The following is a 15,003-nucleotide window of genomic DNA, read 5'->3' as shown; positions in this document are numbered from 1 at the left end:
TCCTGATTACTGCTCACTATTGTCAAAGGGCTAAAGCAGTAAGGTGCTATAGCACTTTAGCAATTTAATGATTGGGGGATTGGGGATGGTTAGTGAGTTAGAGACTTAGAACTGGCAGTTCTAGAAAATTAGGTAGCTAAAACCAGATCATTTACTTTGGAGGTTTGGGGTAGGAAAGAAGAATAAATTACAGGGAGTGGCAAAGTACAGAAACCTGACTTCTGCGCAGGCTACCGCAAGAGAAGCACAACAATGAGAGAAAATACTCAGCTGCATTTCTCCTTGTCGTTGGAGTCAGCTGGGGTGGTGAAGGTGTTGGACCAGTGCCTAGAGGCTGTAATGGGCTGGATGAGGGTCAATAAACTGCAGCTGAACACTGATAAAATGTACCTTCTGTGGATTGGTGGTTCCCAAGTCTGGGAACTGGGTTAGCGACCTGTCCTGGATTGGGTTGCACTCCCTATGAAGGAGCAGGTGCATAGCTTGGGAGTATTCCTAGATCCATCCTTATCACTGGAGGCCCAGGTGGACTCTGTGGCACGGAGTACTTGGGGTCAGCTTCAGCTGATCTGCCAGCCCATGGCCTTTCCCGGACAGGGACAACCTAGCCACAGTCATGCATGCACTGGGAACTTCCTGATTAGCCTACTGCAATGCACTCTACGTGGGGCTGCCCTTGAAGCCTCAGCTAATGCAAACTGCAGTAACTAGACTGCTGACCAGTACATCTCACAAAGACCATATAACACCTGGCTTAAAGATATTGCACTGGCTGCCTATATGCTTCCGGTGTTGGTAATGACATTTCAAGTCCTAAACGGCTTGGGACCTCAGTACTGGAGAGAGTGCCTCTCCCTATGACAGATGACCACTCGAAGAACTACAGTTACAGGTAAGCAAACTGCTTATTGCCTTCTTCCACAAGCCTGAATGAAACACATCAGTGAACCGCCCAGAGAGCTTCAGCTATGGGGCAGTATATAAATGTAATAAATTAAATTAAATAAATATTTTAAAAAATTCATCAACACATGAAAGAAATATCATGTGCCTGTTCTTGAAATTGGAGTAAAAGGGGTAAATCTCCAAAAATATAAAATAATAATAAGCACATTTAATTAGATCCAGCACATTTAATTTGAAAGTTGGCACAATTTTAAAGGGCTGTCACATAAATCATGGAATCATTAAGTTATTAGCTTAACATGTGTCATTTTTTTAAAGCAAGAGAATGATGGGGGGCATAATTAGGGCTGTGCTCCGCTTCTCCTCGGACCGGAGAAGCAGAAGCGGATCGGGGTGCTTTGCCTCCCTTTAAGGCAGAGGCGAAGAGGATCGGGGGAGCAGCGGAGCGTCGCGGAGCAGATCGAGGTGAAGGCGGATCCTCGCCTCGATCCAGAGCTCCGCAAAAAAGGTAAGGGGGGTTTACTTGGCCCTGCCGCTGCCACTGCCACTGCCACCCATGCGGCGACAGCGGCAGAGCCAGGTAAGGGGGCAAGGGGGAGGGGAGTCTTACCTGCATCCATCCACGGCCCCGCAACTGCTTCAACTGAGCCTGAGGACACAAACAGGAAGACCAGGCCTCGGACGGACGCAGGTAAGGGGGAGGAGGGAGGGGGATCAGGGGGTTCGTGCACAGCCCTAGTCATAAAGGTAGAAGCTCTCTTCTTTCTTTCTAAATTTGCAACTCACTTTAACTAACGGGACACTCCTTTAATTTCAATGCCAAGAGTTTGATCAACACCGTAATGTTATTCTCTCTTCCTTGTAACTCAAGCCAAAACTCACCTCTTTCCGCATTTCATCTCTTTTCTTGTTAAAGTCTCCTGTCCCAGGAATGTCCACAAACGTGATGCCTTCAGGAACCAAGTCCGATGCTGGAATGTCCAATTCCACGTACTTGATTAGTGGCCAGGCTTCAAAAGAATGGTTTTCCTTCACACAAATGTAAGGTCCCAGTTTTTCGGAGAATGTAGTCACCTGATTGATACATAAAAGAAACCTGTTTGTCCAAAAGATATTTTGATCTAAATATCTCTCTTCTTGTTGCCAATTTCTTAGATTGCCAGCTGTCAGGAATTTTGAGCCAACGGGATTTGGCATCCGGCATTTTGTTGAATAATCCAAGTGTATTTAGCCAAGGAGATTTAATTATCGCCTCACCACCCCCTTACCAAATCCACCCAGGTTCCAGCCACTGAACATCAGGTATTTTTTAAGCTTGCAAGGTGACAACTCTACAAATGTTTGCATGGTCATAAAACATGACAAAATGAAAGATATAATGTAATCCCAGGTGTTGAATCAGAAGGCGGAGAAGAGAAGTACAGTGGGGCTGCAGGTGGAAGCAGAGGTTTATTCTATTTCCCTTAGGAAATAGAAACCAAATGCACAGTTACAAGATGAGGGATACTTGGCTCAGCAATACTACAAACGAGAAAGATTTTGGAATTGTTGTACATCGCAAGCTGAATATGAGCCAACAGTGCGATATGGCTGCAAGAAAGGCCAATGCTATTTTGGGCTGCACTCATAGAAGTAGAGCTTCCAAATCACGTGAGGTACTGGTTCCTCTCTATTCGGCCCTGGTTAGGCCTCATCTAGAGTATTGCGTCCAGTTGTGGGCTCCACAATTCAAGAAGGACGCAGACAAGTTGGAGCGTGTTCAGAGGAGGGCAACCAGGATGATCAGGGGTCTGGAAACAAAGCCCTATGAAGAGAGACTGAAAGAACTGGGCATGTTTAGCCTGGAGAAGAGAAGATGGAGGGGAGACATGACAGCGCTCTTCAAATACTTGAAAGGTTGTCACACAGAGGAGGGCCAGGATCTCTTCTCGATCCTCCCAGAGTGCAGGACACGGAATAACGGGCTCAAGTTAAAGGAAGCCAGATTCCAGCTGGACATCAGGAAAAACTTCCTGACTGTTAGAGCAGTACGACAATGGAACCAGTGACCTAGGGAGGTGGTGGGCTCTCCCACACTAGAGGCCTTCAAGAGGCAGCTGGACAACAATCTGTCGGGGATGCTTTAGTGTAGATTCCTGCATTGAGCAGGGGGTTGGACTCGATGGCCTTGTAGGCCCCTTCCAACTCTGCTATCCTATGATTCTGTGATTCTGTGATTCATCTTTCAGTTTATTAAGCCAAGACATGAGCGCCCAAACACAGCCAGTGGGGAATGCATTTGTATAATGTAGAGCCCATTTTGCTAAATGCACACGATCTGGAAGATGCCCAGGCATTGTTGCAACAGGAATTCCATTCTACAAGTGTGACAAAATACGGTGCATGATAACTAGTATTTACCAGAGCTCCGAATATATCAAGTCACGCAGTTCTGTAAACTGTTGCATGCCATTTCCAAAACAGAGTGACCCAGGATGTCAAAGCAAGAGGAAATGCCATAATCCACCTACCTCCTTCTCCTTAATTGAGATGGTTCTTTTGGCAGGAATAGTCGTCACAAGTTTTGCCTTCAACAATTCTTCATAACTTTTCTGGTCAGCTCCAGCCCCATAAAGCGCACAGAGCTTATCCTTGGCATCGCTTACACTCTCGTGAGAGGAACCTTCATCGTCACCCCCATTCTTGCTCAAAACCTCCACAAGGTCCTTCAACTCACTACTCCATTCCTGTCAGTAAAGATCCAGATAAAGCCTGTTAAAGGTCTGTAGTTCTGGTTGGTTTAACGGTCTTCTGAAAGGGGGAAGGTGTTGTAGATTAGACTTTGTTTAAACTTATGAAAAGAAGGTAACTTGGCCTCTTTCTTCACCAGCCAGAACTACCACCTAGATGCAGCAGACAGCAGAATGATTAGGCAAAGACGGAGAGTATTTTTATACTGTGGAGTGCTGTGTGAGATACTGAACCACTATGAATCCTCTGGCACCACCACAAGAACCCTCGTAAGCCAGGAGAATGCAGGGTTGTAGTTGGGACCAATGTAGGCCTCATCTACACCATGCAGGATATTGCATTATGAAAGCGGTATATAAAAGGCAGGAGCCACTCCAAGCAGGATATACCAGTATGAAAGTGGTATACGGTATATATCAATGGGCCCCAACAGTTGTCAGTGAACTTCAATACCGCTATAAAGGCTCCTACCTTTTATATACCACTTTCATAGTACAATATCCTTAAGCCAAAGAAGCAAAATGCAGCCAAGAGGGCCTTTTTAGTGTGTCCCCCCCACACACAATTACGGAATGATCTCCCCAACGAGGCTCGCCTGGCGCCAACATTGTTATCTTTTCGGCGCCAGGTCAAGACTTTTCTCTTCTCCCAGGCAGTTAACAACATCTGCTGAGGGTTTTTTAACTGACCCCAGAATAGCTGTTTAAAATGGATATTGCTGTTTTTCTGCTTTAAAATTTTTGTATGTTTGTTTTTAATGTTCACTGTTTTTAACTTTTGTAAACTGCCCAGAGAGCTTCGGCTATGGGGCGATATGTAAATGTATTAAAATAAATAAATAAATTGGGAAGAGGCAGAGTGGCAGCCCGTTTCTCTCACACCAAACTCACTGATCTGCCACCCTGCAGGAACTCCAGTCTAGGAAGTTTCCCAGCCGTTCGTAAAGAGGATTCTCCAGTTTCACTCTTACAGCCCAGCTACATTTCATGCTGGCCACGTGGCTGCCTCACAGCCCACATCTCCTCCTGTGACTTTCCTGTTATGCGGAAAGATGTGGGATCAAAGATGTGGGATATGACATTATCACATCAAACATTTATATTTGTACACACAAAACATACACACACACACTGTACACAGTGTGGTGAATGCTGGATGCAAAATGCTAAAACACACATCTTCACAAACTACACATTCCTAATTCATAGAATTGGAGGGGACCTTGGAGATCATCTTGTCCTGGGTTCTCCAATGTAGTGCCCAGGAGCACCAATGGGCCCACAGACACCTTTCCTGGTGCCCACCAGGCTCATAAGAACATAAGAAGAGCCCTGTTGGATCAGACTGAGAGTCCATCTAGTCCAGCTTTCTGTTCACACAGTGGCCAACCGGCTGTTGACCAGGGACGCGTGTTCAGAGGAGGGCAACCAGGATGATCAGGGGTCTGGAAACAAAGCCCTATGAAGTGAGACTGAAAGAACTGGGCATGTTTAGCCTGGAGAAGAGAAGATGGAGGGGAGGCATGATAGCACTCTTCAAATACTTGAAAGGTTGTCACACAGAGGAGGGCCAGGATCTCTGCTCGATCCTCCCAGAGGGCAGGACACGGAATAATGGGCTCAAGTTAAAGGAAGCCAGATTCCAGCTGGACATCAGGAAAAACTTCCTGACTGTTAGAGCAGTACGACAATGGAATCAGATACCTAAGGAGGTTGTGGGCTCTCCCACACTAGAGTCATTCAAGCTGGACAACCCTCTGTCAGGGATGCTTTAGGGTGGATTCCTGCCTTGAGCAGTGGGTTGGACTCGATGGCCTTGTAGGCGCCTTCCAACTCCGCTATTCTATGATTCTATGTTCCCCAGGGAGCCAGTACAGTTTGGGGACTGGGACTGGATGAAGGATGCCCTGTTTTGGTATTGCAAACCACAGGGCCATGTCCGAAGGGGGCTGGCTCCATACTTTCACCAATGTGGTCCCAAATCTCAGTCCAGGAAAGGAGCTGTAAGATTGGGCAGAACCCAAAGGGGACCATGCTGTGTCACACGGAGCTCTCCAATAATTCTATTGCAGACTGAGATTTCATGTAACATAAAGACAGCTCTTGTAACGTAAGAAGGGATTAATTTATTGTAATATTGGGTAATATTGTATTGTATTGTAATATTGGGTAATATTGTATTGTATTGTAATATTGGGTAATATTGTATTGGTTGTTTTGTATTTGTTGTCAGCTACTTTGGGCGTCCATTCAGAAGAGTGCAGGTGAAGGAGCAGGTTCGTAGCTTGGGGGTTCTTTTAGATCCATCATTGTCACTTGAGGCTCAGGTGACCTCAGTGGCACAGAGTGCCTTCTACAAACTCCCGTTGGTGGCCCAGCTACGCCGCTAGCTGGACAGGGATAACCAGGGGAGGATCCACATTTAAGCTTTGGGATGCCCTGACGGCGCATTTGGGCGTCCCGAAATCGATGATTTGAATCCTACCTTAAGCGTTGCAAGAAGAGGCGGCGGAGGAGGACAGGATGAAGGGTAAACCGCGCCTGGCGCCTTTGCCGGGCAATCAGCTCCCGCCCACCTACCCGCCAGCAGCCTTTTGCCGGCGAAAGAGTCACCCGGGGCCCACCCGGGTCGGAGAGCGTCGCGGAAGAAGCTTCCGCCGGCTTCCGCCCGGGTCATAGAGCTCGGAGGAAGCCGGCGGCGGCTTCTTCCGCGAAGTTCTCCGACCCGGGTGGGCCCCGGGTGACTCTTTCGCTGGCAAAAGGATGCCGGCGGGTAGGTGGGCGGGAGCTGATTGCCCGGTGAAGGCGCCAGGCGCAGTTTACCCTTCATCCCGTCCCCACGCAGGGCCTCCTCCTCCTCCTTTTCCTCCGCCTCTTCTTGCAACGCTTAAGGTAGGGTTCACATCATCGATTTCGGGACGCCCAAATGCGGCGTCAGGGCGTCCCAAAGCTTAAATGTGGATCTGCCCCTGGCTTCAGTTGTCCATGCTCTGGTAACCTCCAAGTTAGATTACTGCAATGCACTCTATGAAGGGCTGCCTTTGAAGACGGTTCGGAAGCTGCAGCTTGTGCAAAATGCAGCGGCCAGATTGATTTCGGTAACCAGAAGGTTCGACCATATAACCCCTGCTCTGGTCCGCTTGCACTGGCTGCCTGTATGTTTCTGAGCCCAATTCAAGGTGCTGGTTTTGACCTATAAAGCCTTACATGGCTTGGGACCACAATACCTGATGGAACGCCTCTCCTGACGTGAATATACCCGGTCACTACGTTCAACATCTAAGGTCCTCCTCCGGGTGCCTACTCTGAGAGAGGCTCGGAGTGTGGCAACGAGGGACAGGGCCTTTTCGGTGGCGGCCCCCAGACTATGGAACGATCTCCCTGATGAGGCTCGCCTGGTGCCAACGCTGCTCTCTTTCCAGCACCAGGTTAAGACTTTCCTCTTTGCCCAGGCATACAGTGGCACATCTTAATTACCCACATGTTTAGTTTTAACGTATTTTAATGCTTTATTTGTATATGTTCTGTGTTTTAGAATTTTAAATTTTGTATACTCATTTTTATCTTAATTTTTTAGAATTTCTGTAAACCGCCCAGAGAGCCCTGGCTATGGGGGCAGTATATAAGTGTAATAAATAATAATAATAATAATAATAATAATAATAATAATAATAATAATAATAATAAAGAGTAAGCAGGGTATAAATATTCAACGAAGCAACAGTTCCTCTACCCCTAGGAGGGAAATTGTACCCACCTCTTTTGTGAGAAGGTGAATTACAGCCTCGTAGAACTCACTCTTACTTTTCTTCACCTGCACGATGCATGAAGTACAAGCTTTTTCCCTGGATACTGGCATGAACAGCTTCTTCCCTATAATGGCATTGAGCAGGGAGGTCTTCCCAGCTCCTGTACGGCCCAGAAAACCAATGAAAATGGGGTCCAAGGAACACTCTTTTTTCAAGGTGATCAGTCGCTCCCTATGGGGGGAAAAGAGAGGGAGTTGAGGGCAGGCAGCAGGACCAGGGTCTGGAAGCATGCGACCTGCTGATTTGAGATCTCACAACAATCTCAGCATCTCAGGAGCTTCATACATTAGGTGAAGGTAGGTTGCACTGTTGCTTGGAGAATTTTACATCCTGCTGAGAGAGCGTATAGAATAGACTAGGACTTGGCAATTCTTCCAATACTGATTAATGACAGTCCCAGAGGCGATATGGAACTTATGCCATTGAGGGGAATTTCACAGGGGCACAACTACAGCTTTAAGCTTCTGTAGGCGAGAAGAGAAAATGAAGAGCAGTGTCAGATCTACACCTTGTGTTAAATCATTATGATCCCATCATGGCAACACTATATGCTTCTTGCACATTTTTACCAGAATGACGTCTTGCAGGATTTTGGATAATCTCTACCTATAAAGCAGAATGTGTGTGTGTGTGTGTGTGTGTGTGTGTGTGTGTGTGTGTGTGTGTGTGTATGTGTATGACGTATGTCCCTAAGTGTTTACCCACTTCCACATATGGTATTGCCTTAATGCTGTTCACCCAGACAGGACAATGTGTACATGGATCAGAACAAATCTAAAAACATGAATTTGGGGGGTCAAGTATTTTTAAAGAATTTAATAAAAAACCTAGGTTTACGCCTACAACTCCCAGCATGCCTTGGGTAGGAGGCCAGACTTACCGGCCTTTGGCAGCCATTGTGATTCCTAATGTCAGTCAACCAAATTCCACATAAAATGAAACAACCCACATAAATAGGCTGCATCCATTTGCGGTGCCTCCTCCCACTTGCGGTTTTAAAATCATAGCTAGATACAACAGCATGTCTTTGAGAGGCCAAACTCTGGACATGCTCAACAGCACCCTATCCTGATATCAGTTTTCTCAGAAACTGAGGGAAGCGCACACGCAGCCTTCATCCTTGGCCAGAGTTGTGCGCATCCACTGACGGCTGCTTATCTCCCCTCCTCGGCGATGCTACTCCTCGATGCTTTGTCAAGGAGCAGCATCAGCCACGAGAGGAGGAAAGCGTCTCTCAGAGGACATGGACACCTGAGAGCTACCAAAGGCATGCTGGGAGCTGTAGTATCACTATCTCTCCATCCTAACTCAGCCCCCATTTTCCTAACCTTTTGCTGGCTGTCTTTGTTCTCCTTCTAACTGCCTTTCCCCAATTGCCGCTAACTCTGCCCACCATTCCATTCTAGCCTCAGCTGTCAGTCATTCCTCCATTCACTCTTCTGTTTCAATGGTGTAATCAGGCTTTTCCATGAAAATCATAAATGTTATTCAGTAATTCTTGCATCTGTCTTGGAATGTTGTGGTTTAGTTATAACAGGGTGGGGAAACCAACATAACAAATCTCACCAAGTTAAAAAGCCTTGGGATTTTTATTTTATTTTTAAATTCACTTGGCACTTAAAAGCCATTAATGGAGTCACTGGGCAACCCTGCCTGGGAAAAAGAAATCCATAAGCAGGGTGCCACAACTAAGAAGGCCCGCTCTCCAGTGGTCTCCCACCACACCTCAGATGTTCAAAAATTAATGCGTTATTCAGGGACCTAGGCTTACGCCTACAACTCCCAGCATGCCTTAGGCGGGAGGGAAGACTTGGCAGGCTTTGGCAGCCATCATCTGGAAGTGGCTCACCATCCTGGGCCTGAAGTGAGAGCGCCTGGGTTGGCTGCCTCAGTTACTAGGCCCCATCGGGAGCAGAAGGGAAGGAGGTTGCAGCTCTGGGCAAAAGGCATGCTGGGAGTTGTAGTTTTTGTTTTTTGTGGGGACAAGGAAAATCATGATGATGGCTTCAAGACAGCCCTGGCCAGGTGTTGAGGGGGAGAGAGAGAGAGAAGAAGAAACTAATTGAGTTTGTTTTAAACTTACCTCACAGGCCTAGGACAGGCCTACCTTGCAGGGTTGTGGAGATGGTAAGGGGGTGGGGAATGAGTTTAATTCATTTAAAGGTTAACTCACAGACCTAGCACCAGCCTGCTACTTTAAGATGATTACGTAGGGTGACCCTATGAAAAGGAGGACAGAGCTCCTGTATCTTTAACAGTTGCATAGAAAAGGGGATTTCAGCAGGTGTCATTTGTATATATAGAGAACCTGGTGAAATTCCCTCTTCATCACAACAGTGAAAGCTGCAGGAGCTATACTAGAGTGACCAGCTTTAAAAGAGGGCAGGGCACCTGCAGCTTTAACTGTGGTGATGGAGAGAGAATTTCACCAGGTCCCCATATATACAAATGACACCTGCTGAAATTCCCTTTTCAATACAACTGTTAAAAATACAGGAGCCCGGTCCTCCTTTCCATAGGGTCACCCTAAAACAAACAGTTATCAGTGCACTTCAATACCACTATAAAGCAGTAGTGTAGATCTAACCTATATTTGAGAAGAAATCAGGTGGGAGACTCACTTGAGATAGTTCACTCCATCTAGCATCGTGTCCTGGGACAAAACAGCAAACAATTTATCGTATGTTGTGCTGAGAACCTTCCTTGTCTTGGATTCCAGCTTTTCATCTAAAAAACACAGAGACACATAAGCGGAATGTGCAATTGAAGAATCTGGGAACAGGGATAGGATATGAGTCAGAGTATGTTAGCAGAGCCTGGTTTGGACAACGTTCGGCTGAGAAAAGGCAATGGCCATGGAAACTCAAGTAATGGCAAGAAGGGTTCTAGGGAACTGCAGCGTTTATGCTGTCATGAAACCTGGTACCTGCTGCAGCACTCAATGTAGTGCGATCCAATTCGCTCTGCCATCCTGAGAAGGTGCCGCCTTACATGGCCCTTTCACATTCTCCATGCCATCTCTTTTCCCTCAATTAATCTGGTTAACCAACCTTCCATTCATCCTTCTACAGCTAAGCATTTAATGACCTGAATTTACTGCTCACTGTTCAAAGCCCATATGGGAGAAGGCGGTCTCTCAGCAAAGCTGTCTTATCAATGAAGCTGAAGGCAGATTTACATTTGTGGACTGGATCCAAGTATGGCTGACTGGAAAGATATGCAGCGTCACATGTGTTGAGGGCAGAACAGAGGAAGTGGCAAGGATGGGCACCCCCTGGTTCCAGCAGTCTCTTCCGAACTACTTTCATGTAGCTTTCATTGTTATTGATTGTACACCACCTTTTGTGCCATTTCTGGCAGAAGGATTAGTTTCATTTTGTCCATGTATGTGTAAGACATCCCACACAACTGGAATTGTGTATAGGGTTGGGGGTGACTGTTAGCGGGTGGTTCATCTGTCCGGCGGGGTGATGTTTGCCCTGTCCTGGACGGGGTTGTACTCTCCCTAAAGGATGGGTCAGTAGTTTGGGGGTGCTCTTGGATCCAGAACTGTCACTTGAAGCACAGGTGAACTCAGTGGCAAAGAGCACCTTTTAGCAGCTTAGGTTGATATACCAACTACGCCCTTATCTGGACAGAGATAGCCTAACTACAGTTATCCATGCCAATGAAGCTGTAAAAGGACTGGCGTAATCCATGCTCTGATAACCTCTCGTTTGGATTACTGCAATGCATTATACGTGGGGCTGCCTTTGAAAACGGTCCGGAAGCTTCAGCTGGTACAAAACAGGGCAGCCCGTTTATTAACAGGGACTGGCCGGTGAGATCACATTACGCCAGTCCTTTTACAACTTCATTGGCTGCCAGTCCAGGTCCGGGCCCGATTCAAAGTGCTAGTATTGACATTCAAAGCCCTAAACCGTTTGTGGCCAGGTTATTGAAGGAACGCCTCCTCCCATATGTACCTGCCCGGACCTTAAGATCATCTACAGGGGCCCTTCTCCGTGAGTCCCTGCTGAGGTGGCTACTAGGAGGAGGGCTTTCTCCGCTGTGGCACCCCGGCTGTGGAATGAGCTCCCCAGAGAGGTCCGCCTGGCGCCTACACTGTACTCCTTTTGTCGCCAGCTGAAGACCTTTTTATTCTCTCAGTATTTGAACACTTAATTTTAACTTAAATTTAAATTTTGCTGTTTTAACTCTGTATTTTAATCTTATATCAATTTTGCTGCGTGGTTTTTATCCTGGTTGTGCTTTTTATACTGTATTTTGTATTTGTGTTTTTAACCTGTTGGTTGTTTTATTATGGTTTTAATTTTTGTGAACCACCCAGAGCGCTTCGGCTATTGGGTGGTATAAAAATGTAATAAATAAATAAATACATACATACATACTTCAGCACTGGGGAAGCCCCCCACCCACCCCAGGTTCTGTCTTTGCCCCCCACCCAGCCTGCCCTTAACCCTTATCACAGGAGAGTGGGGCTGACCTCCCCTTCGTACGTACACTTCTTCAGGATCTCTTTCTCCCTTGATTCAAAGACTTGGTACTTGTCTTCTCTCCTCCTTCACTTGCGCGGCGTTTCAGCTGTGGAGTCCTCCTCAGCTCCTTATTGAATGTATACACAGTGTTCCAGTTAGCAAAATCTCAACCACATCGGACACTCAAGCCCCAAGCATCAGTAGGAGATTTGAAGTGAAGTGTCATCAGTACCCTGAGGGTACCCAGCTCTCTTCCTCCGTAACATCGAATCCGGTGTGGCTGTGCAGGCTCTGGACCACTACCTGGACGCAGTGCTCGGCTGGATGAGGGCCAATAAGCTGAGTCTGACTCCTGGCAAGATGGAGGCTCTGTGAGTGGGTGGCTCCCAGGGCCAGGATATAGGTCAGCTGCCTGCCTGGGATGGGGTTACACTCCCTCTGGAGGACCAGGGGCAGAGCCTGGGGGTGCTCCTGCATTCATCTTTGTCACTGGAGGCCCAGGTGACCTCAGTGACTAGCAGCACCTTTTACCAACTTCAGCACGTACAGCAGCTGCGGCCATTCCTGGGGATAGCTGGACCACGTAGTCCAGGCATTAGGAACCTCAAGGTTGGACTGCTGCAATATACTCTATGTGGGGCTTCCCTTGGAGTTGAAATGGAAGCTGCAGCTGTTGCAGAATGCAGCTGTGAGGCTGTAGACTGGAGCCCTTTCTCAACAGCCTGTAACACCATTGTTGAAAGGTTCAAGGTTTTGTTATTGGCATATAAAGCCCTGGACAAGTCACCTCAAAGATTGCTTGACCCTCAGCACTCCCAGGGGCAGCTGATGGTCCGATCTGGGACAGGGTGCAGTCAGGCTCAGGGAGATACACTTTAAACATGTGCTTAATTTCTGTGCCAGCCCAGATCTACGTGTGAGAGCTTTGACACCAATTCAAGTACCTCACATCAAGGAAACAGAGGCATGGCCACCAGTACCCATCACTGAAGTCCTAATCCTAAACAGGCAGAAGGTACGCTCCCTCCAGAGATGTTTCTGAACAACTTCTGGTGGTGGGCACCCGTAAATGTGAAGCTTTTCACTTACATTAATGCTTTTGGCAGATTTCCAAGGGGTGGGGGACTAATGTATTGTGGTCCCACCCCTACTGAATGGAGTTGCATACCCAGGCGTTCTATTTATTTTTTGAATTTAATTTAGGGGTGGGGGGGGATGATTGATTAATGGGACAACCAATTTAAGGGGAAATTATTGTAGAGCAGAATCTACATAGGAAATTACTTGGGGGTAAATTAATTGAAGAGGAACTGAATAGGGTTCATCTGGGGGAGGTGCAAATAAATTGAATAATTTAGCTGGAAACAAATTAGCTGCCTTCCATGAAATATTAGATTCTAGAAATTGGTTCCAATTTGCATATACAGGCAAAAATGCAGATTTTGTGTAAATGTGTGTCTTCTTTTGGCTTCTTTTTCAGTGTTGCATGAGTGGCCATCCCACCCTAAAGCTTACAGGTGTTCATAAGATGCCTTATGTTTTCCTCCGAGGGCATCTTTTGAGCATGGAGCAGCTATTGGAGAAGCTCCCCATCTAAAAATATAGCCTTCCCACCTGCTGTCCATCTCGTCTCCATTACCAGTTCCAAGCATCTCCTCAAACTCATCTCACCCCCCTGGGTATTGTGGTCACAGTGGCTGCTTTCATAGTCAAGGGCCAGGATCTCTTCTCGATCCTCCCAGAGTGCAGGACATGGAATAACGGGCTCAAGTTAAAGGAAGCCAGATTCCAGCTGGACATCAGGAAAAACTTCCTGACTGTTAGAGCAGTACGACAGTGGAATCAGTTACCTAGGGAGGTTGTGGGCTCTCCCACACTGGAGGCCTTCAAGAGGCAGCTGGACAACCCTCTGTCAGGGATGCTTTAGGGTGGATTCCTGCCTTGAGCAGGGGGTTGGACTCGATGGCCCTTTAGGCCCCTTCCACTATTCTATGATTCTATGATTCTCAGCAACCCCGTCTGACTGATTCTCCTTTTACCTCCTCCTTCCTCCCTCACTTTGTTCCACCTTTCATAGCATGCAAACCTTTAGACATGTCTACTTATCATGTAACCGTTGCGCAAAACCTGGTACCTTTATGTTAAAATGCATGAATAATAAAGTCATGATAACAATATTAACCATAGCAAAATTGCTTGAGGAAGGTGGTCTACAACCAAACCCATGACCTTCTGCCACCACAAAGAACTGTGTTGCCTGACCCAAGATCCAGCATTTTGAGGGACCCTGCGGAATACCTCTGTGGTGGCACGCTGCATCCCTGGCACTCCTATTAAGAGTGGGGGCCCAAGTGGCTGCTTACGTAGTCAGGCCAGTTCTCTCTTGTGTCCTCCTGGTACCACCCAGCCTCTCAAAGCTTTGCAACAGGGAGTCTCACGCTCTTAACAATTTCACCCAGGCAGAGAAGCAGGGCCTTTGTCGCCCCTCATCTCCCCTTGCTGCTGGAAGAAGGACAGAATTGAGCTTTCTGACTGTCCAGCTCTGTTGAGCAGAATGGTGGGGAGCAGAGAGGAAAACGCACCACACTCCTTCAGGCCTTACCTCTGGGCTCTTCAGTCAACAACTCCATCTCGTTGTCTTCAGTCTCACTTACTGTGGGGGAGGCATTGGGATTCCCAGTGGCCATGGTCTGGAAGCATCAATTCAAAAGGAGATACACAATTATTATGGACCTCAGATCTGTATCTTGCGCTGGCATTTCACACTGGCTTTAACAGAATACATAACAGTTGCACACATACTTGACAGCTCTATTTATTTATTACATTTCTAGATCACCCAATAGTCAAAGCTCTCTGGGTGGTTCACTAAAATTGAAATGATAAAGTACAGCATAAAAACAACATAAAATTTAAAAAGTTTAAAATTACAGTATAAAAAATACAACCAGAACAGAGAGCTTGTGTGGTGTAGTGGCTAAGGTGTTGGACTGGGAGTCGGGAGATCCGGGTTCTAGTCCCCACTTAGCCCATGGAAACCCACTGGGTGACTTTGGGCCAGTCACAGACTCTCAGCCCAAC

General features: G+C 47.0%; 1 protein-coding gene across 1 annotated transcript in view; it reads right to left on the bottom strand.

The window, feature by feature from the left end:
• Window positions 1-14,609, bottom strand: part of LOC134398119 (nuclear GTPase SLIP-GC-like) — a 65,401-nt gene extending 50,792 nt beyond the window's left edge. Inside the window, exons 1-7 of the mRNA XM_063125363.1 lie at window positions 14,525-14,609; window positions 12,155-12,338; window positions 11,948-12,006; window positions 10,066-10,171; window positions 7,393-7,615; window positions 3,417-3,632; window positions 1,789-1,980 (exon numbers count right to left, since the gene is read on the bottom strand). Of these exons, the coding sequence (XP_062981433.1) occupies window positions 1,789-1,980; window positions 3,417-3,632; window positions 7,393-7,615; window positions 10,066-10,171; window positions 11,948-12,006; window positions 12,155-12,338; window positions 14,525-14,609 (1,065 nt within the window). The remainder of the gene's footprint in view (window positions 1-1,788; window positions 1,981-3,416; window positions 3,633-7,392; window positions 7,616-10,065; window positions 10,172-11,947; window positions 12,007-12,154; window positions 12,339-14,524) is intronic.
• Between the last annotated feature and the right edge of the window lie 394 nt (window positions 14,610-15,003).

The sequence above is a fragment of the Elgaria multicarinata genome, chromosome 4 (genome assembly GCF_023053635.1).
Source record: "Elgaria multicarinata webbii isolate HBS135686 ecotype San Diego chromosome 4, rElgMul1.1.pri, whole genome shotgun sequence".
Classification (NCBI taxonomy): domain Eukaryota; kingdom Metazoa; phylum Chordata; class Lepidosauria; order Squamata; family Anguidae; genus Elgaria; species Elgaria multicarinata.
This window is presented reverse-complemented; position numbering and strand designations above follow the sequence as displayed.